The sequence below is a fragment of the Diadema antillarum genome, unplaced genomic scaffold (genome assembly GCF_040938485.1).
Source record: "Diadema antillarum isolate AM-2024a unplaced genomic scaffold, OU_Dant_1.0 seq00000135_RagTag, whole genome shotgun sequence".
Lineage (NCBI taxonomy): Eukaryota > Metazoa > Echinodermata > Echinoidea > Diadematoida > Diadematidae > Diadema > Diadema antillarum.
The window spans coordinates 1,176,966-1,203,117 of NW_027271212.1; the positions used below are offsets into that span (position 1 = coordinate 1,176,966).

Consider the following 26,152-nt stretch of genomic DNA (forward strand, 5'->3'; position numbering starts at 1 on the left):
CTTTGATAGATTTTAGCATGTATACAGAAGGTTGAAGGTGCCACCCCTGTGTGTATTGCACCATGTTTACATTACAGTCAAACATTTCCATTATGCATACACAGTGTCAATCCATCACGTCTTGTCAAATCCTTGGAGACAGAGAAGCCCCCACCCCTAAATATATATTCTCCATCCCTCTACCCCTCTCCGCCAACACCCCCCCCCCCCACACACACACACACACACACACTTTTCCATCTCCTGTCGTTTTTTTCCATGGCTGTATTGATTGATCTGCTGCCATGGCAACCACAAAGTTACACACTAACACATCACAGAGTGATGACCACAGTGCTTATTACATTCAATCCTGACAAGTCCTTGGTCCCATGCCTTCCCTGTCATGTACCATCAAGATATAAAGTACACTGATGCACATCAACATTGGCTGCTCCTACATGTATTTTTGCAAAGCAGTCATCACAGCCATAAACATTCTTTACCTTGGTGATTTAACCTCGGAGTACCAAGTCGATGACATCGATTTTAAGTACAAGCCACCATTTCAGTTGTTCATCCCTTCCCTCTATCCCCTCCTCCTCTTTCCATCCCTCCCTCCTTCTTTCTCCATCTTGCTCGTTCTCCCCTCTTCCCCTCTCATGCCGTGTGCCAATGGCCAGCCCACAGAGCAACCTCTGTGATAAAACACACACTCTACGTCTGCTGTGGTACAAAAGGAAACAGCAGGACAATCGGAGGATCAATGGTGCAACTTCCATTCTTCCCTGCTATCAGACCACAATCATTCAGTTCAACAAATGATGCAAGGGTTTTCTTTCACATTACCAGTACATGGAAAATACAAACTGCCATATCTCTAATCAGCTATGATTATTGACACACACAGGGAGCCACAAAGATAGACATTTTTCATCACGGGGAAACAGAAAAGAACCCCCCATAATCCGGTAAGAAATACCACAGGTTCCATACTTTTCGCTTTCATATTCCCCCATCCCTTTTGGCTTAAAGAGAAACCCTGGGGATCATTGGGTATTTTCAGGAGAGGACAGGAATATTGAGCCGGGGGTGATGGAGAAACAACAAGCGCAGAGAAACAAAACAATAATGAAGATCTTAATGAAGAGGCAGAGCAGGCAGTCTCACTGGGGGGATGCCAGCTTTTCTCTCTCCACGTTTTCTCTCGTTTCATTTTGTGCCCGTGAGTATCAGACAACATCACATGCCAGGCATTCCACTGCTGGAGGACGACAGGCCAAGGAAAAGAGATGCAGTAGGAACCGTGTTCTCCCAGCGTCGCAGCAGGGATGCGGGCAGGAGGGGGCTGGAGCGAGCTGCGGAAGTCTGTGTTCACATCAACAGTGCCGGCATCTCGCCGCCGTGGCAACGAGATGGAGAAAGGAGGTGGAGTATACACATATGTTCACTAAAGTGGGCTGCATCTGCTAAGAAATCCTCCTTCTGTCGAGTAAAGATTCATGCGATTGCTATGGCTGGGCAAAGTCTCATTGCTGTTGTTGTTTGGGATTTTTTTTGGCTGAAACTAATTTGCAAATTCGAACAGCACCAAAATTTGGCACTCTTTCGCCATAATCATGTTCACCTTGCTCGCAGAGTGAAATAATGATCCATCTTGAGCGAATGGGTACAACTTTGTTGGAAGACGATGCTGGTCATGACAGTACAGATGGAATTTTGGGGGCATGGCTTCTTTTTAGGCCCGTTTTCATGACTTTTGTGACATCATACATTTATCACTATAGAGCTACGCTATTAAAGTTCATTTTGTTGCATTTTTTTTCTTAATCTTTCTGGCGACGAAAGCACTCAACAGTACAGATATCTATTCTATCATCACAATCTTGTTTGATGTCTTTGACCCAGCACTGAAGAGATAATCCCTTGTTTACTTTCTTCACCATCCTCTTAGTTGTAACTTCTTTCTTCCTACCTGAAGACTACGTCTGAATGGTGCTGAATAAAGATGTGTGTGAACTTTCCAACAAAAGTCTTGATGTGTGAAGTGATTAAATCACATGTAGCTGTATCCAGGAGGGGGTGGGGGTTACCACTTAAACACAAACAACCTCAAATATCCCCGAACTTGAAGGTCAAGATTTGCATGATGTCTATCCTGTTGAAGAGCTAAGAGTAACTTTGTCGCGCCCTTGCACATTGGTGAGTGGGTGAGAGGCATTCTCCCCAGACCTGTACGTATATCTCCTCATAAAAATGCAGATATGATTAGCGAGGGAGATTTGCTGCATTTGGAGGAGGTTATTAAGGGGTTTACGTAAATCTCTCAGATGCAGCCCTCCTGTTCTCGGGTCTGAACACATTGTCTGTCGTGGCAGGCTACCATTCTGTGAATGTCTACCAAACAGCCTTGTGGCCGCCGTAACCCTGCTGTGTGCATTGAACGCTGACAACAATTTGGCTCGCTGCCTTCTCCCTGCAGCCGACAGCCGGGATCTCCAACCACCCAAACAAGCATCCGACCTTTTTGCTTCTTGTTTGTTTGTTTGTTTGTTTGTTTGTTTGTGTTTATGTCTCTCCACATATATCAATGGACCCGATTTAGCTTTCAGAAACAGCTCTAAATGTATGCATTCCCTTCAAACTGTCATTCATAAACCCGCCCCATACTATTCATCCACGCTGTCCCCAACTGGACAGCAAAACAAAAACAAAAACAAGAAAAACAAGTCACGACCTCCCATCCGAACCTCACTTCACCGAACCAGATGGGTATATCAGCCTGCCTTGCTTCCCCATGTACTAAGAATTCATCCCACGAATTCATAGCATAATTTCTCAGCCCGCTCTCGGATGCAACGCACCGCTCCCATATATACCTTGATTTGATGAGGGGTTTTTCGTCAAAATGCCAGCGACTGGCTGTAACCCCCCAATTCTCCAGTGCCATGTTGTAGCCCCACCCGACACAAGGCACAATTAGACAGAAGGGCACTAGCGAATCCAACTCCATGCCTCGAGTTCAAGGCCACCGCTAGTCTCCACAATCAGACCCTATCCACTGCCATATGTCAAAGCCATCATGATCTTGAAGTCAAAAGACACTGGAGAAATGCAAAGGAGATGGAAACAGCACAGGAATCATCGCATTACCATAAACCCAGCTGGTTTGTCTTCATGTGACAACAAGCCAAGATAAGAGAGAGAGAAACTTCCATGAGCAAAGATGCAAACAAACTCCTGGTTGGTAGACTACATCACTGAAGGAAGGACTTCCTCAAAAGGAACACGCACACACACACACACACATGCACACAAACACATGCACATCTGAAATGTATATCGTTCCTCCTTTCCGCTGGACGACGTTTCGAGAGGTAAACCAACCTCTGCCGAGGCATTTTTGCAGGCAGTAATGCAAGTCTGTTGCTCATCTGCCATCAACCGCTTGTACACGCACACATTGCTGCCGTAAGGACCAACTGTGCAGGACTATGGTGATACAGTTTATTGAGGGGGATGATACACAACTGGCCCTTGCGAGGAAGACGAATGATGCTACAAGACGGGAGTTGGATGTCATAACAATCGAGGCAGGAGCACCACTCTGCGGGTGCGCAGCTGCAGTGGCAAAGACACGATTTCCACGAAATTGGCACACATTCAGATAGTGTGCCATCAAATAAAAACGAAACAAAACAAAACACCCATTACCACTACATGCATTCAGGCAAGTCTGCGACAGAAACATTATCCACAGAACAACAATGTAGTGATGAGGAAAAACAACACGAAAAGACCCGAGGATGAGCAAAACTCTGGCAGGGCTGTTCAATCAATGAGTGTTTTTGTAAAATCCAGTGTTTAATTATAAAATGGCAAGCCACCAAGAAATATTCTGAACAATTGGACCTCACATTGGGAGGAGACACCAACACAAATGAACCTATAAAATACAATCCTGTACATATACACTGTAGGGGCGCAACAAGATGATTGCTTTTAGATGCTACAGTTTTAACTTATGAAATTTGAGTTACAAACACAAAAATTCAATTAGAAAGGCGACTGCACTGATCTTATACACGCCCAAATGTTCGGTGTATGTTAAAGCTTTTTCAATGTATAGATGTGGTTAATAATCTTCAGCTAAACAGAGGTTATATTTTGCAAGAATTGTACATATAGGCCTATATCTGATACATCAAAAAAGGATTGGCATACAAACTGTAAACAGTCAAAATTGTTTGAGAATGTGATATACAGAATGTGACATGATCTGCCATTACTGGGGATTAAAATCTTAGACTACGTAGAAACATGAATGATAATAACAAAGACCAAAAATGTTTTGTCACACAATATTAAATGTCAATAAATTTCACTGGATGCTTGTGGCCGACAGGACACATTATTTCAACTCAATTAACTGGGTTATTCTTTCATCATCACTTTTGAAATATCAACCATCAATCACACACACACACACAGAGTGCGAGGAGATGCTGTGGATATGAATTTATGAATAAATGCCCAACGGTCACCAATGACCCGAAACCTTCGTCCGACATACTGAATAACCTTTCCATTTGTGCAACGGAGAGCATTTTATGCACATAACAATGACTCGGTCTTGAGGGTAGCCTAATTATGCCTTTCTCTGAATGCGGGGCAGCTATTAGTCTTTACAGTCAAACTCCCTAATGATCGTTTTGGAAATAGGAACAGACTGAATGGTGAAAAGGGGGCACGAGGTTAACAATGCATCACACCTACAGACTTCTCTCAAGTGTGACACTCTTGAATTTAAAAAAAAGACTACACTCTGGCAAAGTTTGAGCAGTAATCTCAAACTAAAATACTTACTTTTATATCATTATCACTGGCTATACCAACACCTTGTACAGCAACAGTATCAAAAATTAGATCTACACCCTCTAATTTCCACACCAGGGGCAACTTTCCCATAGTAAAGCTTTTAATGCACATTCAAATGCAAGCCTAATGACAGAATATCTTCAAACCATTGAACACAAACAATACAAGGCTTGTTGGATACCTTTGCAATCAATTCTGGATGAAAACCATCCTGGAATAAACAAACCCTCATGATTTAAACTCTTTTAAGTCTTTTGTAGTGGCCTATCCTTACATACTCTGTAGCTTCACATCTAATTTGGATTCCCTTCGATCCTCAAAACACATCACATATAATTCACCAGTGAGGTCCAGGATGTGGCTCTGTTTAGCCACAACTCAATCAATCGGGAATCAATAATACATAATTCAGTCGACCAACACCAAACACAAACAGCCAGCATTGCTTTCAAGAGTGTGGCTGCCTCGCACATGTTGGAATGGAGCACAGTTTTTCCACGAGGGACTCCAAAATATAAACACAATCAGTCAAAACCTTGACAAGGGTGGGGTTTCTTGTGTGTATCTTTTTTTCTTTTGATAACTGTGTTTATAAACCCACCTGTCTAGACTTCACTGTAAAAGCATGGAGCGACAAGAAAGAGTGCTCAATATATTTCTAGCAATTTAAATAGATCATTCTGGACTTACTTCATAAATAATCTCGACAAAAATAGTAAAATGTTTCTGAACATAAAATCATGATCCTATCTGCCGATGATTTTGAAAATGAACAAGTCTGTTGCCAAGAACATCAACAGTGTTCTCTCTTTATTCTTGTTTCATATAGTAGCCCTCTATCGATTCTGGCATTTTTACCCACGCCGATGAAAATCGGCAGGGGGTTATGTAAAGGGTTCCGTATGTTTGTTTGTTTGTTTGTTTGTTTGTTTGTTTGTGTGTTTGTTTGTTTGTTTGTTTGTGTACAAGATAACAAGAGAACGGGTAAACGGATTTGCACGAAATGTTCAGGGGATGTCTGGATAATGACAGGAAAGAATCGATTAGATTTTGGTGATAATCGGTTGACCCTTGCAAATTCTGTGCGACCTTTAAGTTTTGACCCCATGGTATAGTGACCACTCCGAAAATTTCCCGTTTCTCACTTTGCGATTTTCCGCTACCATACGAAAACATTAACTCCCAAACGATCGGACTTCGCTGCTCAAATGTTCGTAAGAATTCCGAAATTTACGTTTAGGCCTATTTGAAGGACTATGTCCTTCTGGATTTATGAAAGTTCGTTCTCCGTCGTCACAAACTGGCCCGTATTTTGATGATTTTTTAAATTAAAATTGATTGTTTTTTTTCGTTGGAGGAGCATTTGCTCGGTCGCAGTCACACTGCACGATATGCGCGCTCAATGTCAATGCGTGTGCAAGGCCGCTGAAAATGCATCGCGCTCTACCCTGTTGGTGCAAAATAGCATCGGGGACGTTGCGGCGCTCGTTGGTGACCGAATACTGGTGCAGTAGACATTTGCATTTAACCCTTGCATTGAATAATTCCCGTAGACACTAATCATAGGGGTAATTGCCTAGGGGGTACGTAAATTTTGTTTTTCTTTTGCGCTTTTGTGGATACCATCAAAGATCGTACACTCATACGACCTTTGATAACAACACACTCTCGGCTTGCTATAAGCAAAATATCCCGCAAGAAAACGGCGTATTTCTCGATTTTTTAGCGCTTTTTCGGCGACCCGTCGCGTAGACAATACTCTTAAAACTGGACTTAATTCCCGCGCGCTTGGAAAAGTTCCGAATCTGCACTTTTGACGGTGGAATTTGGGATTTTCGATGGATTTTTGGAGGAGACTAAAGGACTTTCCTGTGGTGAATGAGTGTTACCGTATGTGAAATAATGTGATTTGCGTGTGATGTGACTGTAGAACCAAAGATCGTACACTTCAGTGTACGATCTTTGGTAGAACGCACTGGCTGGTGATAAAGGACACTGGCAATTAAGTGACCGAATTCTGGTAGATGACCGAATGCACAGTATGTTTACCCCGACTTTGTACAAGGCGTGGGTCTGCCGCCTTTGACGGCCCCTCTCTAGTTATTATTATTATCTTTATCATTATCATTATTATTATCATTATCATTATCATTATCATTATTATTATTAATACTATTATTATTGTTGTTATCATTATCATTATTATTATTATTTTATTACCATTATCATTATTATCATTATTATTATTATCATTATTATTTTATCATTGTTATTATTATCATTATCATTATTATTATTATCATTATTATCATTATTATTGGTTTATTGAAACCATGACTCGCAGCAATGAGATTGTTGAATTGCTCACAATTGTACATAAAAGACATGATGCATGTACATAAAAATATAACAAAACTGTTTGTACTGCAGATATAATTATAAATGATCTCTGACAGACCAGAGTCATGCCTGAAGTTGGCTTTTTGTCTACTAGCGCAGATGCAACTTCCTCCTGTAGCTTGAATCCTGGGACTGCAGACTAAAGTGACCATAAATAGCACCACGGGGGCAGGGTGCTGGTCAAACGAGAAGGGTTAATGAGTCTGCCACATGCTCTTTACTACACACAAACATTCTGTAGGTATAGTACACATGCCTACATGTTGTTTTTCACATACACCCTCCTTCAATCTCTCTTTCTTTCAGTCCTTCTCTCACTCTTCATCTTACTATCTATCCATCCATCTCCTTGTCTCGCTTTCTCAATGACGTTTTCCTTTGGTATATATTTCTCATGAATGAGCGTACTTCTTGACCCCAGCGAGAGTTGCTACAGACTCTCAAGCCTCGCAATTCTACCACCACGACACTCGACACACATTCCCTATACAGTACCACCGACCAGAGCCTCTATCTGCCAATGTTGTAAAACAGCCCTCCTTTAATCAAGGTTGGTAGGAAAAATATTATGACAGATATGGTTCGAATGTTTCACATGGTCATGTTTGTTTCTTAAACATTCTACTACCAATCGCTGGCAATGCTGTCATTGTTAAAGTAAAGATGATGATGGTGATGATAATAATAAAACTGATAATGATACCAACAATGATGATGATGATGATGATGATGATGATGATGATGATGAAGATAATAATAATAATAATGATTATGAGTTCTGGGAAAGTATATCAAATGATTGAAAACCAAACACAACATGAGTATAATACGCCACTTTTCTAACTTCACATTAACATGAGAGAGCATAGCAAATGAAATTTATAGACAAGGCACGGGAGAAGGAATATAATATGTTTACACCGACACATAAAAAATCCTCTACAACATTTTACACCTCTTTATCCACAACAAGATCTGTTTATATTTAAACCTTTGCCCCTCCCCCATGTGATCCAGATATACAAGGATTGTCTCACCATTGGCAGCCACAAAAAATTTTACACAATTTATCTCTCAAAGTCCACTTTCATTGACTCATTCCTATAAGAGCTTTCACTGAAACAAGGCATCCATACAAGTGACATGTAAAAAAAAAAAAAAAAAAAAAAAAAATATATATATATATATATATATATATATATATATATATATATATATTTTTTTTTTTTTTTTTTTTTTTTTTTTTTTTTTTTTTTTGCGTCTGAACACCCTGTCAAAGGGGATGGCTAGTAACTGATCAGTGGGAATCAGTGGGAATGCTGGAGGATGATTGTTCCAATCCTTGTGGGATTCATTTAAGAGTACACTATATACACTATTCTTGTGTGAAAATTATTTGCTTCAGAATGGTCTCACATTCAAGTAATGTGCAGTTTAATGTTTCCAGGTAAGCATCCCTGGTCAGTGACGGGGCATTAATCTGCACATTACTTGAATATGAGACTGTTCTGAAGCAAGTAATTTTCACACATCAGTAGATATATAATGTACTCTTAAATAAATCCCACAAGGATTGGAACAATCATCCCTCAGCATTCCCACTGATTCCCACTGATCGGTTACTAGCCATCCCCTTTAAAGGAAATGGACATCTCCTTGCAGAAAGAGAAATAGAGTGAGACTGGATTTGGGGGGGGGGGCAATAATCATCCAAAGTCTTGCATGGGGCAGCAAACCCACTGCAAAGTGGGGATAGCTGTCATTTCTTCTTATGGTTGACCTCATAACCACAAAAACCTCAGGGACAAGAGGGTATGGAAGTAGGGTATTTGTCATATATTGAAACGGGAGTGGCAAGAAGTTACAAAAATAGACGTAAAGATGAAAAGCTATGAATGAAAACAGAAGAGAACTGTAGATAGCCTTTGAATTGAGATGGACCATGAGTCATTAAAACTCCTTTGATGGTAAAACTCTATTGAAACATATCATAAATTCCCAACACGACTTTAATAGCATAAGAATACATCATTAAAAAAAAAAAAACTCTCTAAGAAACTCTCTATGCATGAAACAGGTGGCAAATTTGTTATATAACACAACATTTTAATTCTATTGAAAGAAAGGCACCATCTAAAGAATAGACATTACTTCAAGAAAAATGGCTTTATATGCTGAATAGTGCACAGGATGAATAATTAGGCCAGATTTAATAACAAGACCTGAAAGCACAGGGAACTAATTTCCATGACTAAGTGCGGAGACACAAACTGCACAAAATCCCTACATGCTTCAGTCACTGATAGTGAATGTTGATTGATGAAGGTGATTTCAACACTCATACTACTTGTAGGCACCGTGCATTACATTAATGTGAACTGGCCATTGGTGGAAAGTCTCTTGATCCCAATGACAATCCAGGTTAATTTCTACATGTGAATAGCCCTAATGTGTGTGCCACTTCTGCAGCCCATGTGAAGTGTTAAACCACAATCATTATTTTGTGGATTTCACCTCCAGAGTGCTTGGGAAACACGTCCAGTAACCGCCATGCCTCCCACACTCGTACTACTTTTCTTTCCTTCTCTCAATCTTTTCCTCCCTCTCTCTCTCTCTTTATCTATCTCTTCTGCTTATCTACTTATCTATCTATCTATCTATCTGTCTGTCTGTCTGTCTGTCTGTCTGTCCGTCTCTGTCTCATGTTCACTGCCCAAGTTAAAAACTTGAGTAAGAACTGAATCCTCAGAACCTGAATGAGAAGTATCTACACAAACACACTTGTTTGTTTGTGTGTGTATGTGTGTGTCATTGTTGTTGTTCTTTGTTGTTTTGTTTTGTTTTTTGAGGGGGAATGCTGCTCAGTTTTTAACCCACTATCCTTCTTTGCAGGAAATCATGCGAGCCCAATAGAATAAAAAATGAACACCACAGGAACATACATACGATGTGTGTAAAATGACATAGAATGAAATGTTTGCGCCTGCAAACAAAAATTATATTCATCAATTTGATTTTCAAAACTTTGAATACGCATACAGAGATTTCTGTTGAAGCCTTGCCTTCGAAAAGGTGTCACATGCCTTTTTTAGATCAACTCCGGGATGTGCCTACTACAAACCGACGAAATTTGACGGAATCATTAGACTAGTGTATGGGATGTTTCCTTGTATACAAGGACCCCTAAACCTTGTGGTATGAGTCAAACTGATGATTTGGAAATTGGTGTATATAAACAAAGGGTACTGCGCAGCTCTGAAAAGGGCAAATTTTCTCACAAACTACTATCATGGCAAATCGCGCATCTTTATCTTGTAAGCATGATATCCTATATTCAATAGCCGACAGTTCTATCCTTACTCCTAGACTAGCTATTAAAGGACAAGTTCACCTTCATAAACATAAGGATTGAGAAAAAGCAACAATATTAGTAGAACACATCAGTGAAAGTTTGAGGAAAATTGGACAATCGATGCAGAAGTTATGAATTTTTTTAATTTTTGTGTCGGAACCGCTGGATGAGGAGACTACTACAGCTTGTGAGTCATATGCGTACAACAGTATAAAGAAAATGTAAAAGAAAATTCAACATATTTTCACTTTTTTCGCATAATAAAAGAGCACTTGACTTGCCTCTTTCTAAAGGCAGGGGGAATAATATTACCCATAACATTTGTCGGTAACGAGTCAGGGGAATGTGTACTTTTTTCAAAAGATGGAATTTTGTGAAATTCTCTTTATATTTTCCTTATATTGTTGTACGCATGAGACATCTAAGTTATTCATACACTGCAGTAGTCTTCTCATCCAGCGGGTACTGCACAAAAACTTCAAAAATTCATAACTTTTGAACGGATTGTCTGATTTTCCTCAAACTTTCAATGATGTGTTCTACTAATATTGCTACATTCTCTCAATCCTTATGTTTATGAAGGTGAACTTGTCCTTTAACGACTAGTCCCTGGCATACAGCTAGCAGGTGTCTATGGGAAATGTGCATTGTAGCAAAATAAGCTCATCCTCATCGGGTTAATACACTCAGCTTCATGCACATTTTTAGCTTTAAATTTTCTTGTCTCTATCAAACTAATGACATTTCCTCTGAATAGGTCCTTTTTACGTGTAGGAAGCATGACAAAAGATGAAAACTGCCTCACCATTACAATCATAGCAACAACAACAACAACTACATACTGGCTACACTCATTCCTTCATTTCTGATTTTCTCATCAACCTGTTACGCATCCAAGGCGACATACTTCAGTGACCTTCGCAAAGCAACGAAAGCAAAAAAAAAAAATGTGTGAGGAGAAGGTTAAAAACAGGGGAAAAAAGATAGTAGAGTGAACTTTTCAATCACACACGCACTGATTGCTCCCAACAAGGAAAGCTCGCAAGGTCTCGTACGGTGATTGGCATTTGGAAGAGACGGAGCTCACAACATTTGACATTTTCCCATAGATGGGTCAACTGACCGGGAAAAATGGACCTGCGTCATGCCTGCATTTGATTACATCAAGAGTAATCTGAAAACAATATCCCTGGCTGCTCTTCCCGAAATATCGCATAAAGTGAAGACGGCCAATCCAGCGGGGATACTGTGCACATGCAAGCACTTGGGCACCATTTTAAAGGCTCTGCTTGTACGGCATCTGCAGTCTGCTTTACGGAATCAGGCATTCGGGAATGATCTTTTGATGGACCATCGATATGAAGTGGTATTTGTCGCATTATTGCCACGGTCTGGAGTTCATTTTGGCGCGTGAGCAGTCTGCCGGGCAAGGGCAGCTTAAATCCAGTGACCCAGTCATGTCATCGACGATTGTCAGCCGAGCCGATCAAACTAATTATTCCAGCAATCATGTTGACATCCACACCTCGCAGTTGCACTGCCAACAACAGGGGGGGGGGGGGGGGGGGGGGGGGGGGGGGGGGGGGGGGGGGGGTAATGGATACCCTCCTTTCTACTCCCCCCCCCCCAAACATTCCTGAAATTTAACAAGTGAAACCAGTGCTTCATAAGTCCTCTGAATCACACATTCCCTTATTACTCTCTGCACACAGACCACTCACTACAACTGCACTCACTCTCTTTCTTTACGAAGATTCCAATCAGAGTCGAGACCCATTCTCTTAATTGTTCAAAACACATCATGCCTTCAAACTTTACCATCAACTTGCCCAGCAATCTCTTTCATTGCTTACCTTAATTTGGAGAAAGACAACAGAAAGTGGTTTAATCCATTACACCTTCAAATATCATAGAAAAAGAAAGTTGCATAGAGAGAGGAACAAGAACTTTAATCTTCTAAATGTGTTGCTAATTTGAGAATCACGCACAACTTTCACATTTACTGGTAAAGAGGCTTTAAAAAAAATCCCCTGATTGAAAAGAAAATAATATGAGCTGCAAAGGTCTCAAATGAAGAAAACTTTTTATAACTCTCCCTTCTGAAACCCTAACATTAGATGTAAAAACTGAAATAGATACAGCATCACCCTCATTCCCCAAATCCCCCCCCCCCCCCCTCCATTTAAAAAAAAAAATTTGTTTAGGGGACATGACGGGTTTAACAATGTGAAAGCTACTGTAATACACTGTACATGAGCGATAGGATGAGTAAGGTAAAGCAATATCTGTTTCATTGATAGTCCGGCTTCACGACACTTGAGCCGGTACATGAACGAAGGACACCAGCCAGTGGATGTGCTGGTCGGCAAAACAAAAGCAAAAGCACAGCAGTCGTTATAAAGGATTCAAGCAAGAAAGGAAAAAACAACAAAAAACAAAATACAAAACTAGATGCCTATCTTTGGAATTGTGTCAAGCAAGGACAAGGCAAGGACAAGGCAAGGCTTCAGGTAACATCACACTGCATCCATTCATCACCTGAAACTCTTGGAGTCGTTGGATATGTGTACAGCATCAAACTCAGAATCCTCTGATTCTGTTTCTCTCACTTATCACTTTGAAGACGCAATAGCATGGTGATACCATGGAGTGGCAATGCTAGCCCTGCTCTGCTATATATAATTTGAGAATCCCTGTAACAAATATTGTGTACAGCTGTTATCACTGATCTCTAAGTACACACACAGTCGAAGAAACTTGACTGGAGTCGTCCATTACCGATGAGCGTACGCCTCGATGCACATATTCGCTGACGGGCGCCATTTGTGGTTTTCGAATGTACCCCGGCCTGCAGCGAATGACGATCGATTTAATCGCACCAACCATGTTTCCCTACGCTTCAAGGTCTGTAAGCTGGCAGCCCTTTTTTCACAGCTCCAGCATCATAAACAAGATGAATGATATCTTTGCACACACAAGATCAATGGTACCTTGTAGTGACGACTTTCACAGTGAACAGTTTGGAATCGAGTTGTTCTGACTGTGTAGTGATAAGAATGGATAAAAACACGTACAATATACATGTATGCATTCTACTATTTGTACATGTATGTGTGTGAATATATCGTGTTATAATTTTCTTTACAACCACACTTTTTTTCAGTGTTCCTCACCATCAGAGCTGTTCTATTCTATACAAAATTTGATAATCAATTCCAGTCATGGCATCCCTGTTATACAGTAACATCACTACCAATGATCATATAGTATTTTACATTGATATGTACACACAGTGTACATGTACAGCAGCATATCTGCAGAGAAAAGCAAACAAAGTCACTGGCAAATTCTGTTGATTGCTCAGTTTATAGCAGTTTTGACATCTGGATGAACAGCTACACAGACTTGAAACTAATAAAATGTGAAAAAGTGTCATTCATATTCTTCTGTGCAGAAGAGACTCAGAGCAATGTGAGTCATGTAGGTCTCAACAGTGAATGAGGGAGGACTTCTGCAGCCAATTTGTGTGCACATATAAATTCAACGAGCGCATGACCTCGTTCATTATGCACGGAGTAAATACAGTACGACCACCGACTCGCCTTTGCAAGTTGCCGCCACAGCAGTGGTGGTTATCTCACACGCTACGGCTACTGGCGGCGGAGTCATATTTTCGCATCAAGTCAAGCGTTCGTTGCCATTCCTCCCGAGATCGTGGAACCATTTTCACAGCCCGCTGGTAATCACTAATATGAGAAGGGACTGTGAGGCACGCTCCGCTTCCCTGGGCCGTGCCGGGGGCCGCCCGACGACCGGTGGTGCTGGCAGAAATGGTGTGGATGGCAGACGCATGCAGCTTTCCATAGCACTCTCCAAGGTCATCCGGCGTTCCATATCTCCCTCTGTCACACCAACGCACACAGTCTTTCCTCTCTCTCTCCCCCTCTCTTTCCATCCTCTCTCCACCGATATCCCGATTGCAACATCTCGCTCGGGTCTCACGCCTTTATTGATCCCCGGCAGATTTCTGAAAAGTGGATTAATTGCTAGTGTAGAGTGGAGGAGGAGGCCTGGAAAAGACTGGGCTTGTCCTGTGGCTTCGTATTATCATTCTCCTTTTTCTTTTTAACTTTTTATATTCCTTCTCTCATTTAATTGGATTTCGTGGGTTGTGGTAGAGGAAGAGATGAGATGGGTGGGGGGGGGGGGGAGACGGGGCGGAGACAGGAGGGAGCTACATGTGTTGAACAGAGCACACATGGCGACCACCAGGCGAGAATACATACGAAAGCTGTAATTACGGAGACCGTGTCTAATATACAGAAAGAGAAACTAGTGAAAGAACGTAGGAAAGACTGAGAGAGATGGACAGAGAGAGGGGAAGAAAGGAAGAGAGAGGGGAAGAAAGGAAGAGAGAGGGGAAGAAAGGAAGAGAGAGGGGAAGAAAAGAAGAGAGAGGGGCAGAAAGGAAGAGAGAGGGGGAGAGAAGATGAGGGGGGAGGAGGAGGCTGGAGTAGCTTCATATCGCTTCCCACAGAAACAACCTGTATCCATACTCTTCCTTACCCCTTGGCAACACTCTACCCACCTGAAGACTCAATATATATCTATTTTATATCATATTTATAGATAGCAGCATGTCATGCTCACTTCCTCTCGGCTATATATCATATGAGCAGTTTGATTGTTGATAAATTTTTATGAATGCACTAGCTGGAAATGGGGTCTGACTGACAGACTAGGATGAATGTTGCAGAGCAATGCACAAAGCATAGGAAAAATCAGGTACATCTCTTAGGTTGTATGTTACTGTGAGAGATTTCACTCTGTCCCTCTCTTCCTCTTTATCTTTCTGTTTCGCAGATCATGGCGTTAAAATCCATCGCCGAGGACAGTGGGATTTGGAGACACACATACGAAGGCCACGAGTACAACCAATATACCACCGGCCAGTCGAGACTCTCGGGACACGTATATTCGGACAGGCACTGGCCGTGCCACCTTGCGTCACTTTCCAGCAAATCAATACTGGACGCTTTTATTATCAGTTCCGCCGAGCATTTAGTCGGCACTGCACAAGAGCCCCCTCAGTCAGTGACGACGACATTAACTGTGGCAAAAAAATATGCTCTAGTTCTCCGCTTATTCCAAATTTGTGAGCTTCACACATACACTTAAGTTCAGATCCGCTGTATAGCCTATGATTTGGTTGAAATCTAACCAACCACGAGCTTATTTCCATTCCTGAGTAGAGGAAGTATTAAAAGGAACCAACTCTACTTTATATGAGTATTAAAGAAATCGTGGGAAAGTGGTTTTTAATAAACACACATATTCAAAACCTGCTAATGTACTGGAGTAGCAAGTTGGCTTATGGGTCACTGTCAGTAAGTTGACTTTAAACTGCCTTTCATAGCAGATCTGAAGATTGCCAAAGAATTCAAAATGAGTTTTGAATTGTAATAACAATGTGAAGTTTCAGCACATTATGTGATGGGGGTGCAGAAGCATACCTCAGCCTATCTGAGACCAAGACTAAATCCAATCCCCCAGTTGGACAAATATAATGACAGTCACAATTCCCTGAATACCACTCTGTTCTTCGATATCTTCTCGAAATTGTATCACTAAAACCTTCTACATTCAGCGAGGCTGAGAAACTAAAAGTAGAGAGAAGTTTTTGCCGCAATTCACAGCAGATGCCCTACGCTTGTATTCCCACCTTCTTTCTCCTTGAGCAGCATATGTAGGGCAAGGTTCAACATCGCCTGCCCATTTCTCTTAAATCCTTTACTATCCCTATCCACCACTACTTCCTGTCTTTACTTTGGATAGCAGTCATTTGAGGCGTCTGCCCCTAGCAACAACCAACATCAAAAGAAACGTCTCTCTCGAAAGACGAGAGAGAGTCGCACTGACGGCATTGCCCCGTACACGCTTGAAACGTGACTGTGGGGAAACGGCAGCAGTAGACTCAACGGGGCTCCCTCCATGAGAACGTTTCCAAACGACTCCACACGCTTTACTGAGGGGAAAAACCATCTTTAGCCCTGTCCTGCACGTAAAACCTACAGGGCAACAACGTATGCACTAAAACACAGGCACACACACACACACACACACACAACTACACACACACTAAATGCATGCACACTTTCTACACGAGAAAGGATACTGCCATCTGTACACACTCATACATGTACAAGCTCTTCATAGCTGCAAGTGTAAGACACTGAGCTAGGCTTCGACTGCAGATTATGTCTTTCTGCTCATTTGCATGTCCCTCTTCTATCTATATATTTTTCTCTCTTTTTGAAATGGGGGGGGGGGGCGAGATGTAATAGTGAAGTGAAGCACATGCTTGTAGTCATTCTCATCAATAGATTTCTCTAAGTCCCTCATTAGTTCCACGATGCACGCATTTGCAATAACAGATGATAAAACGAGGTCCGTATCTTCTTCTATTTTTCCTTTCTCTCTCTTTTTTTTTTATTGCTTCAGGCTGTCTTGACTAGCAAGAGGAGATCATCCCCGCATCAGCGAGATGATGCTGGCTTTTTTTCTCTTTCTTTTCCTTCTGAGGGCACTTGAAGAATTACCATTAATAGAAACGGTGGGATTCATACACCGAGAAAAAACTTGTAGGCAATAAGTGATGCTCTTAATGAGTGCTTGGATCGTGGGGTATAATATGGGCTGAAATTTCTCTTTCTCGGGGAGATGCTGACTACAGGATGATGTCTATAAATCACTGAATTAATGTTCAACCTGAATAGCAGGTAAACAGAATCACTAGCTGAGATTATTTTTCCCTTCTCTTTTTTTGGTCACAAAATGGCAGAATAGGAAAGGGAGTTGCACAAAGCTGTTTGGATGTTACAAGATGGTACAAATATTGACATTTTGCAGTTTGACATTTCTCGCATAAGATTTGCAACAAACACTTATTCTCACCTTCCCTGATACTTTTTTTTTTACTTCATTGATTTTACAGTGACGAAATTTCCCAATATACCTTTAAAAGTAATTCATCCTTTCTTATATTTTGCATTACATAGCTAAAAGCGCAGCTAAAAATAATAACAATGACTCCTCATCGCATTCACTGGAGACAATATCCATGGTAACCATTGAGAGCAATTTGTCAGTTGCAGCATTTTGAATGCTGATTTCTAGGAATACCAGGCATCTATCCAGATTCACAACCACATCATACTCGTACACACACACGCACAAACACACACACAACAAGGTGTATACCAAATGACATTCAAATTTCATTTCACTAGTATACCAGCCATATACTATCCCACTTATGTGCCAAACAATGGACACAATAGCTGCCCTAAGGGCTAACACATGACATGGAGGATTGCATCATTTAGGATATGTCGGTCACAGCTGTTGTTTAACAAATGAGAGGCGCAATATAACACATCTTTCCCTACACCCAATCCTTAACACATAAGAGGAAAACACGGAACAGGAAATATGCTCCAATAAATATCTGAATAATGCACTTATCACAATAGGTTAGCTGGCATGCAACTGAACTGAGTGGGAATTCTTTTCTCTCTTCTTACATCTTGTAGGTGGGGGGCGGGGTGGGAAGAGGATATTAGATTACATTACAATGAAATCATCAAAACACACCCAGCTACACAGAAAAACAGTATACCATAGAAAGACAAATACCTTCCTTTGAGTGCCAACAACAACAACAAAATACATATCAAAACAAGTCCCCTTTGACCTACTATTATTCTTTCCTTCTATGAATGCTACATAATTACTTTGAAAATAGTTGTGACAACGAAATAAATCATCAATTATGATTATGACATATCTGCAGTTCCAATACTGTGAACTATCAATGGGTAAACAGCATGCTACAAGGTGGAAAGACTATGTTCTCTAAACTCGACACAACAGTAGGTGTGTGGGACAATGTATTGTAGGTACAGGTATTTTCTTTGCCCATGAACAAAAATATTTCTGCTGCTTGATTGCTACATTTTTGGACAGTGTTGCATTATGAGATTATAATTCAAATGTGCACAGACAATGTCAGATGTCTTTTCTTGGACTTGGGCATACAGCAAGGCCATTTCTTATTTCTTTAGGGGGGGGGGGGGGGCAGGGGAGAAGAGGGATAGGGCCTAATACTGTATACCAAAACTACACATACACATGAGCTGTAACAAAGTTATTAGTAGTAAGTAATTAGCTAATTCATGCCCTGGACTGAAAGAATGAAAAAATATAGATAGAGAAAAAAAAAACATACCCTGCTCTGATTCCCTGTGGCTGACCTTACAAGCCCCCTCTCCCTCTATCTCTCCCTCTCTCTATCTCTCTCTCAATCCTGGGACCTACTGTAAGTCAGGTCACTGACCTCCTGTCAACTTTGGTGTAGAACAGAATAGGACCACACTTTACACACACACACACACACACACACACACACAATCACTCACATCCTTTCACTCTCTCTCTCTCTCTAATCTCCACAGGTGAAAATCTCAATTACCGCTGTTCGCAATCTAGCGCAATTCCACATGTTAATCTATCCCCGCACAAGGCTAAACCTCAGCCAAGTATTACAATTTTGTACGCTGGGGCAAACACGAGTTGCAAAAGCTACGAGGGTCACAGACAGTAGACATTGTCCCCACTGCTTTGGTCCATTTTGTTTGTTTGTTATTTGTTTGTTTTGCTTGATTCTCTTTTTTTTTCTCCTTTCTTTATTTTTCTTTCAAAAACATTGGCTTTGAAAACATAGGCTAGAAACTATATACCCTCTCTTCTTGAGCAAACTTCACAAGCACTTCAGTTTTTGACCACTGATATATAAGATTGTTCTGGTCCAAAACTACCCAGCATACTCTACCTGGTATGAAACCTTACGGAGGCAGTTATCGTAAGACAACCAGATCAATCCATAACAAAGATGTTGAATGGCACATCTCTATTCATAGTACATTTATACATGTATACATCAACAAATCTACTACAGAAGCATGAATATCAGGAAGTAAGACACAATGAACCATTCACATCATTCACTCAAGTTGTTCCATACAATTTTGTGTGTGTGTTGGTAGCTTTTTCCCCCCGATTGTCTAGTGTAGGCAAGTTTTTACAATGATCTCGTACTTGATTCGTACTTAATTCATACCAACCCCTCCCCTGCCCCCCTCTGCCCCCCCCCCCCCCCCCAAGAAAAATAGAAGCAGCCATTCTGGCAAAGTTCTGACAGTTTTTAAAGGGATTGTATAGTTTTGGTTAAGACCTTACTTCACATTTCTAACATTGTTTTGGTGAGATAACGAGAAACCTCGCATGAAATATGAAAGAGCATGTAATTCCAAGAGGAATTCACCAATTATTTCATGAAAATTGCCGAGATATCCAGAACAGAGTGATCCTAATAGAAGGCGGGACCCACAATTTATTACGACCGCTTTGTTTTACTTTGTTTTTAGATGTCCCAGCCATTCCAATATCAATCTTCATCTAATAAACTTTGAATTCCTCTTAGAATGGCATGTTCTGTGCTATTTCATAAGTGGTTTCTTGGTATCTCGCAAAAAGTTAAAAGGCCAATCCTCATCTCCACAAATACTTTACTATCCCTTTAACAAATGGTTACATTTCCCCAGAGTTACTACCATCAGCCAGTTGTTATGATTGCACAGTTATCATTTTTCATCAAGTCTGGCAGGAAAGAGACGGATGCACCTGCTCGTCTGTTATATCTCTCTTTTCCCATCCTCAGCCTTTCCTTTTTTTCTTTTCTTTTCTTTTCTTTTTTTGGTGGTGGTAGCATGGAAGAAAAGAATCTTGTCTGTACACCATCAGAGAATGTAACCAAGGGTAATGTTGTGGTTTGCAAACCATCCTTTCTTTGGAGTGGATGTTTTTCTGATCAATGGTATCGGTTAATTGGCTTAACCCTTGATATATACTTCCACAAAAGGTATTGGTGAGGCTGATGATGTGGGAGCTGAGAGGGGGATCTCCAGGGGCAAAAAACAAAAAAAGCCACAATACCTTACCCCATGTCCTCACTCCTTGCAGCAACATCATTAACATACGAAGGCATTTTCCCCAAATGGAGGGGTTTGTTTATTAGCTAGGCAGAGATACCACACACACACACACACACACACACACGCACAACAGATACCCAACGTTCTACTAATATCATGCTTATATCATTCTACAGCTGTATGACTTAAGCAAGGATGTATCTCTCTTCATCTGCAATAAATGCTAATCGGTGATCACCGTCTTACCTTTTTCTTGTCGACCTCGTGCGTTCCTCTCTGAATTACTTTCTCTACGGTGGCGGGATCCGAGAACGTGACGAATCCAAATCCCCTGTACCACGGAAAACAAAATGAAAACAAAAAAAAATGCACACATGTCAGCAAATATGTAATATTCGCATGCACCAAGCATATCAAATGTAGCAAAATAGAACAGATATGTTTCAGTTTCACTTTTTGAGTGATTACAGTTCAAAAGCTCCTACTTTGTGATATTTCTCAACCATCGTGACAATTAAGCCTGGACGAAAGAGTGCGTACATGGCGGGGGGGGGGGGGGGGGAGCCTTGGTGATCAGAGTTTTCAAAATGTACTGTTCGGTAAATGGCGTTTTAAATCTTCTATGTTTTTTTCTCAATAACTGTACAAAGTTTGAGGGATGTACTAAAGTGAGTGATAAAGTAATCGAAGCAGACATACTGCATATTATTGTATAGTACATGTGGAAGGCAGAATCTTTAACTTTACGGAACAGAAGTAGTCAACTGTGCAGGGGCCAGTCAGATAAGAAACGAGGGGGAAATGGTCAATTTTTAGCCACAAATTGATGCTCTGGTTTCAGCATGAGCGAATGCAGCAGGGGAGCAATCAATGCCTTCGACCATGACCCGCAGCAGAGCGGTGTTGTGCCTCAATAAATGCCTCTATGTGGGACTGAGCATCTCTCAGTCCGAGAGGTCAAAGAACTTTTTCACTAATATTCCACCCCCCCCCCCCCCCCCCCCCCCCCGAAAAGAAATGAAAAAACATAATTCGGGCATGAAAATGAACAAAGCACACACACGCCCATAGACACACAAGCACTCGCTAAAGTGAATTATCCATTCATTATGCCAAACAGCAAAGCCCAGGGTTGTCACTTTAGAATGTGCTAATAACAGAGATACTGCATTTGCTGGGATTATCTTCCAGTTTTGTGTGGATGACATCCAATTATGGTCAGAGCCAATGACAGTATGTCCTAAATGCACAAAAAGGGTCAATGTACAGCCAAAGTGCTACAATGTATAGCCCTCTTTGATATCATACAAAATAATAAATAAATAAATAAATAAACATATGTTATATGTATATGCTATGGTATATGTATATATTCATATATTGATTTAATCTATAAAATTTCAATCTATATATCATTTTAATTAAATACATATGTGTTTGTTTGTTTTTATCTCTTTTTCTTCTCAACTGAAAATATACTTTCACCCACTGCTAGCTAGTGGCTGCATCTATGTAATATGATGATTAAGATGATTACATTGCTGAAAACCTGAATCATCAGTACCACAATAAAATCATGGTCAGCTTTGCCGCTATAATTTCACGATCTCCAATTGCTCATTTGCATTTTGCTTCTTTCATCCAGAATCATTATCACTCACATCTTTCTTTCTGTTTTTTTTTTATGCGAGTACCGGAATACATGTACGATGAATCTGCCTTTTATCACATGCCCATCTTTCCAGCTATGCTTAAACAAGTCTTTTATTGGCAATCATTCAAGTTCACTGACACAATGTGGATATTTCAGGCATCACATTCATGAATAGGAAATTGGTTGGCACAGCGGAGGGAACGGCGAGAATAGAACGAGTTCCATTGCCGAGCTCGATTAAATTGGATGGAACGACATCGACACTGATTCCTCTCCTAAGTTGGCAGCATGCACATAATCTTTTTGTGGACACTTCTCATTCTTTTACCCCCCCCCAAAAAAAAAAAAAAATGCAAGGAGAAATGCAAAACACTGCTACAAAAACCAAAGCAATCAAATTCAAGGGACGAGGCTCACACACACACACACACAAACACACAGATGCACATCTGCACACATACACAATTATGTGTAGGGGCAAAACCACATAACTGGTGGGTAATAAATCGAGATGAAATTCATTAACTACAACTGCACGAGGGAGTGCTGGGTAGGGGCACAGTGCAGATGCAAGTTATAATTAATGTGATATATTATGCTGCCGATGAAATATAATCTACTTCTTCAATCGCCGCAGGTTCGATGAATCACACGGTACTGGGGCAGCGGGAGATGGGAAAAGAGAACGAGTGTGTAAGAGAGAGAGAGAGAGGAAGGGAGGGGGAGAGAAAGAACGAGTGGGAATGAGAGATAGGAGGTGGAAAGAGAGAGGGGGAGAAGAAGCGAGAGAGAGACAGATAGAGTAAGAGAAAAATATATGTGGTTATCCTGAGAAAAGGCTAACAGGGAGAGAAATGGACAGGGGGTATATAAAACATATAGCAGGCAGAGAAAGGGCAAATAACAAGAGAGATAGAGAGGGGGGAGAGGGGAGAGAGAGATATCGAAAGAGTGAGAAAAAGATTACAGGTGAGAATTGCGTGAAATGAGAAATGAACATGCTTGAGGGGGGCCAAGAGTGGGCTGTGGTGTGAGGTAGAGTGGCTCCCGCTTCCCAGGTACTTTCTCTCATCCGTTTGATTTCTATCTCACCATCCCTCCATCCTCTCCTCCTCCTCCTGCTCCTTCTCCCATCCCGATTGAAATTGCATGATGCCGAGAGACAGGAACGCCACCAGGGATGAGAAAGATGAGCCAAAAAAGAAAGAGGCAGGGTCGAGAGAGAAGTATGGGAAGAGAGCGAGAGAAGGAGCGAGAGGGTTAGGGGAAAAAAAGGGAAAGACCCTGGACAATGCGCATGTCACCTCTCCTGCACTTTCCTTTGGAGCTCTCCATTCAGGAGAAGAATCCCTCGGTGGGACATCTTTCTGTCGTGATGGTTTCACTCAGGGCGCAAAAGTACAATTAAACTGGAACGAGTTACATCTTCCTCCTCACTCTCCCCCCCCCCCACCTCCTCCTCCTCTCTCTCTCCTATCTCCATCTCCTCACTGTGTCCCCCTCATCCTCCAGTTTCTACCCCTCTCTCCCCTTCTCCCGATATCATCCATTTCCCGATGAGAGGTACTAAATGTAACACTTTTCTTTCTAGAGCTCTCTGCCGAGCACTTAGCGCCAATGTGGAGAATGGTTCTTGCCGCTATGAAGGAAGGTGTGTGTTTGAGGATGAAATTTTATTGCCGGTGGAGAAGGATTCAAGATGAGGTGGGGGTGGGGGGGGGGGGGGTGTGGGGATTGAGGAGGTTGCTACGGAGTGACAGAAACCACCAAAAGTGCCGAATTCATTCCTCCCATTTGCCACCCTCAAACCTGGACAAAAGTTCATTAGGGTGAAATCCGGAGATGCACTCTGAAAAACTGCTGGGCCCATCTTCTCCATTTCATTAAATCCAACCAAAATGGGACCCATCATCACGACATACCTGAAAGGTGAATACTGATACACAATTCGTCCGGGTCTCCTTAAATCTCTCCTTTTATTTCTCTTTTCTTTCGTTAGCATTTTTCTCTTTTCACATTGCAAAGTTCCAATATTGCTTCAGTCATGGACGTCTCTTTTGAGAAAATTAAACATTTCTGATTTTGGTTTCAAATGGTTAATCACATGAATTCCATCCAATGCATTTCTTATCCAGTGGACCTTGCTGTGTTCAAAGTAAGTATGGAAATGTCGTCCCTCATGAATGTGAAAAAAAAATCTCCTCAATCACTTCTGTGGAACACAATTTTTCTTCCTCTCCCCCCCCCATTTTTTTTTTCTGTCTTTCTCTTTCTATCAGTATAAAGAATATCAAACAGAAATGAAGAAAGATAATTATTCTTAATTCAGTAAAGGAAATTAAATTCTCTTGGCGAGTACTTTTCCATAATTGGGCTAAGAATATCGATTCTTCTTCTTCGTCCCAATAGATGATATATGAGAAACAATTTTCCCAAATTCATGAAGCTTTGCTCTATCCCAAAAGGTTTCTGTCAAGAAGTAATACACGAATGACTTAGAATGATATCTGTGGGCTGGTAATCACATGTTAAACTCTTTGCGTGACAAGGCACAGAGCTTGAAATACTGTAAAACGAGGAATGTTCGCGTGCATTTTAATTTTGCGAATTTCGTGAGCGCCAAGATTCGCGAAATTAAAATGCACGCGAAAGTTCTTGTCTACACTATATGCATTGAATGCCAGTGGCAGTTCGCGAAAATTTCATGCCGCAAAAAAGGCCGTGGGCTCCAATTCGCAAAAAATTCATGCCGCGAATATATCATGTTTTACAGTAACCTGCCAAGCTTCTCAATCAGCATTTACATGGTAGTACATTCATCCAAATTTGACCTTGAGTTTTAGATTGGCAAGCTCACTCAGGTGTAGCTATTTCACCTCACAGTGCAATGGGAAGGGAATAGGGACACAGCAGGGATTAGGGGGATTAGGTAATCCCTTATATCATTAAAATCAGATTCCAGACATCTGAGCCAATTGGAAAACACAGCATGAAAAGGGTTAAAGGTGCTATTAATGAAAACACATTGGATTTAGATGTAACACAATATTCAATGCAGATCGTTTGTCCATCAAGTATTTTGCACGACACTACAATATCGTGCAAGACCCTATTACCCTCCTAACCAGTGCAGCTTTTGAAAAGCACCATCAAAGAAGTGATTTCATCAGCTTTTTTGTGTAGTTCTTCTATCCACCATTCCATGGGCCACACATAGATAAGGAGAAAGATTTGTAGTGTATGATTCATACATCCCTATGAATAAATGTTGACGTTTCTGCATGCATCAATTCATATTGCAGAAGGCACGGAGTACTTATTACGAAATAAACCCCAGCAGTAACGATAACATGCTTTGCCCTTAGCCTCCATTATTGTCATCTCTCTCGGTGCTCATAGGGGCCTCGGAAGCGTTATTAGTCGTAACGCACTCGCCGGGGCATCCAGCCCCAGTGAAGTCAGACGGAAAACTAATGTGTTTGTTGGAAAACACGGGGCGCAGACACGCCGAAGCCCTAGTGGTCTTGACAGATCGCAGCTAATGAGTTTCACACATGCCCTGCTATGGGTTCCGTGATGCACTCTGCACTATGTGCCAACAGCAGTTATGTGCACCCTGAAAACCCTGCCCGAATCGCACAGCCAGCCAGCCTATACTGCAAATTCGCATCCCAGAACAAGCATGTGGTCCCGATGTGGATGACCCACAATTCGGCTTACTCATGCGGTAACTCGTCCTGGTATCAATGCTGCGAGCGTTGCATGGTCCCAGCGCTACTCATTATCATACCACTGTGACAGAGCTTACTTCTGATGAAGAGCATTTTACTACCATTA

General features: G+C 41.4%; 1 protein-coding gene across 1 annotated transcript in view; it reads right to left on the minus strand.

The window, feature by feature from the left end:
* LOC139727531 (RNA-binding protein Musashi homolog 2-like) overlaps positions 1-26,152 on the minus strand; it is a 62,808-nt gene that overhangs the window by 17,713 nt on the left and 18,943 nt on the right. The window contains exon 4 of the mRNA XM_071638505.1: positions 20,908-20,992. Coding sequence (XP_071494606.1) covers positions 20,908-20,992 — 85 coding nt within the window. The remainder of the gene's footprint in view (positions 1-20,907; positions 20,993-26,152) is intronic.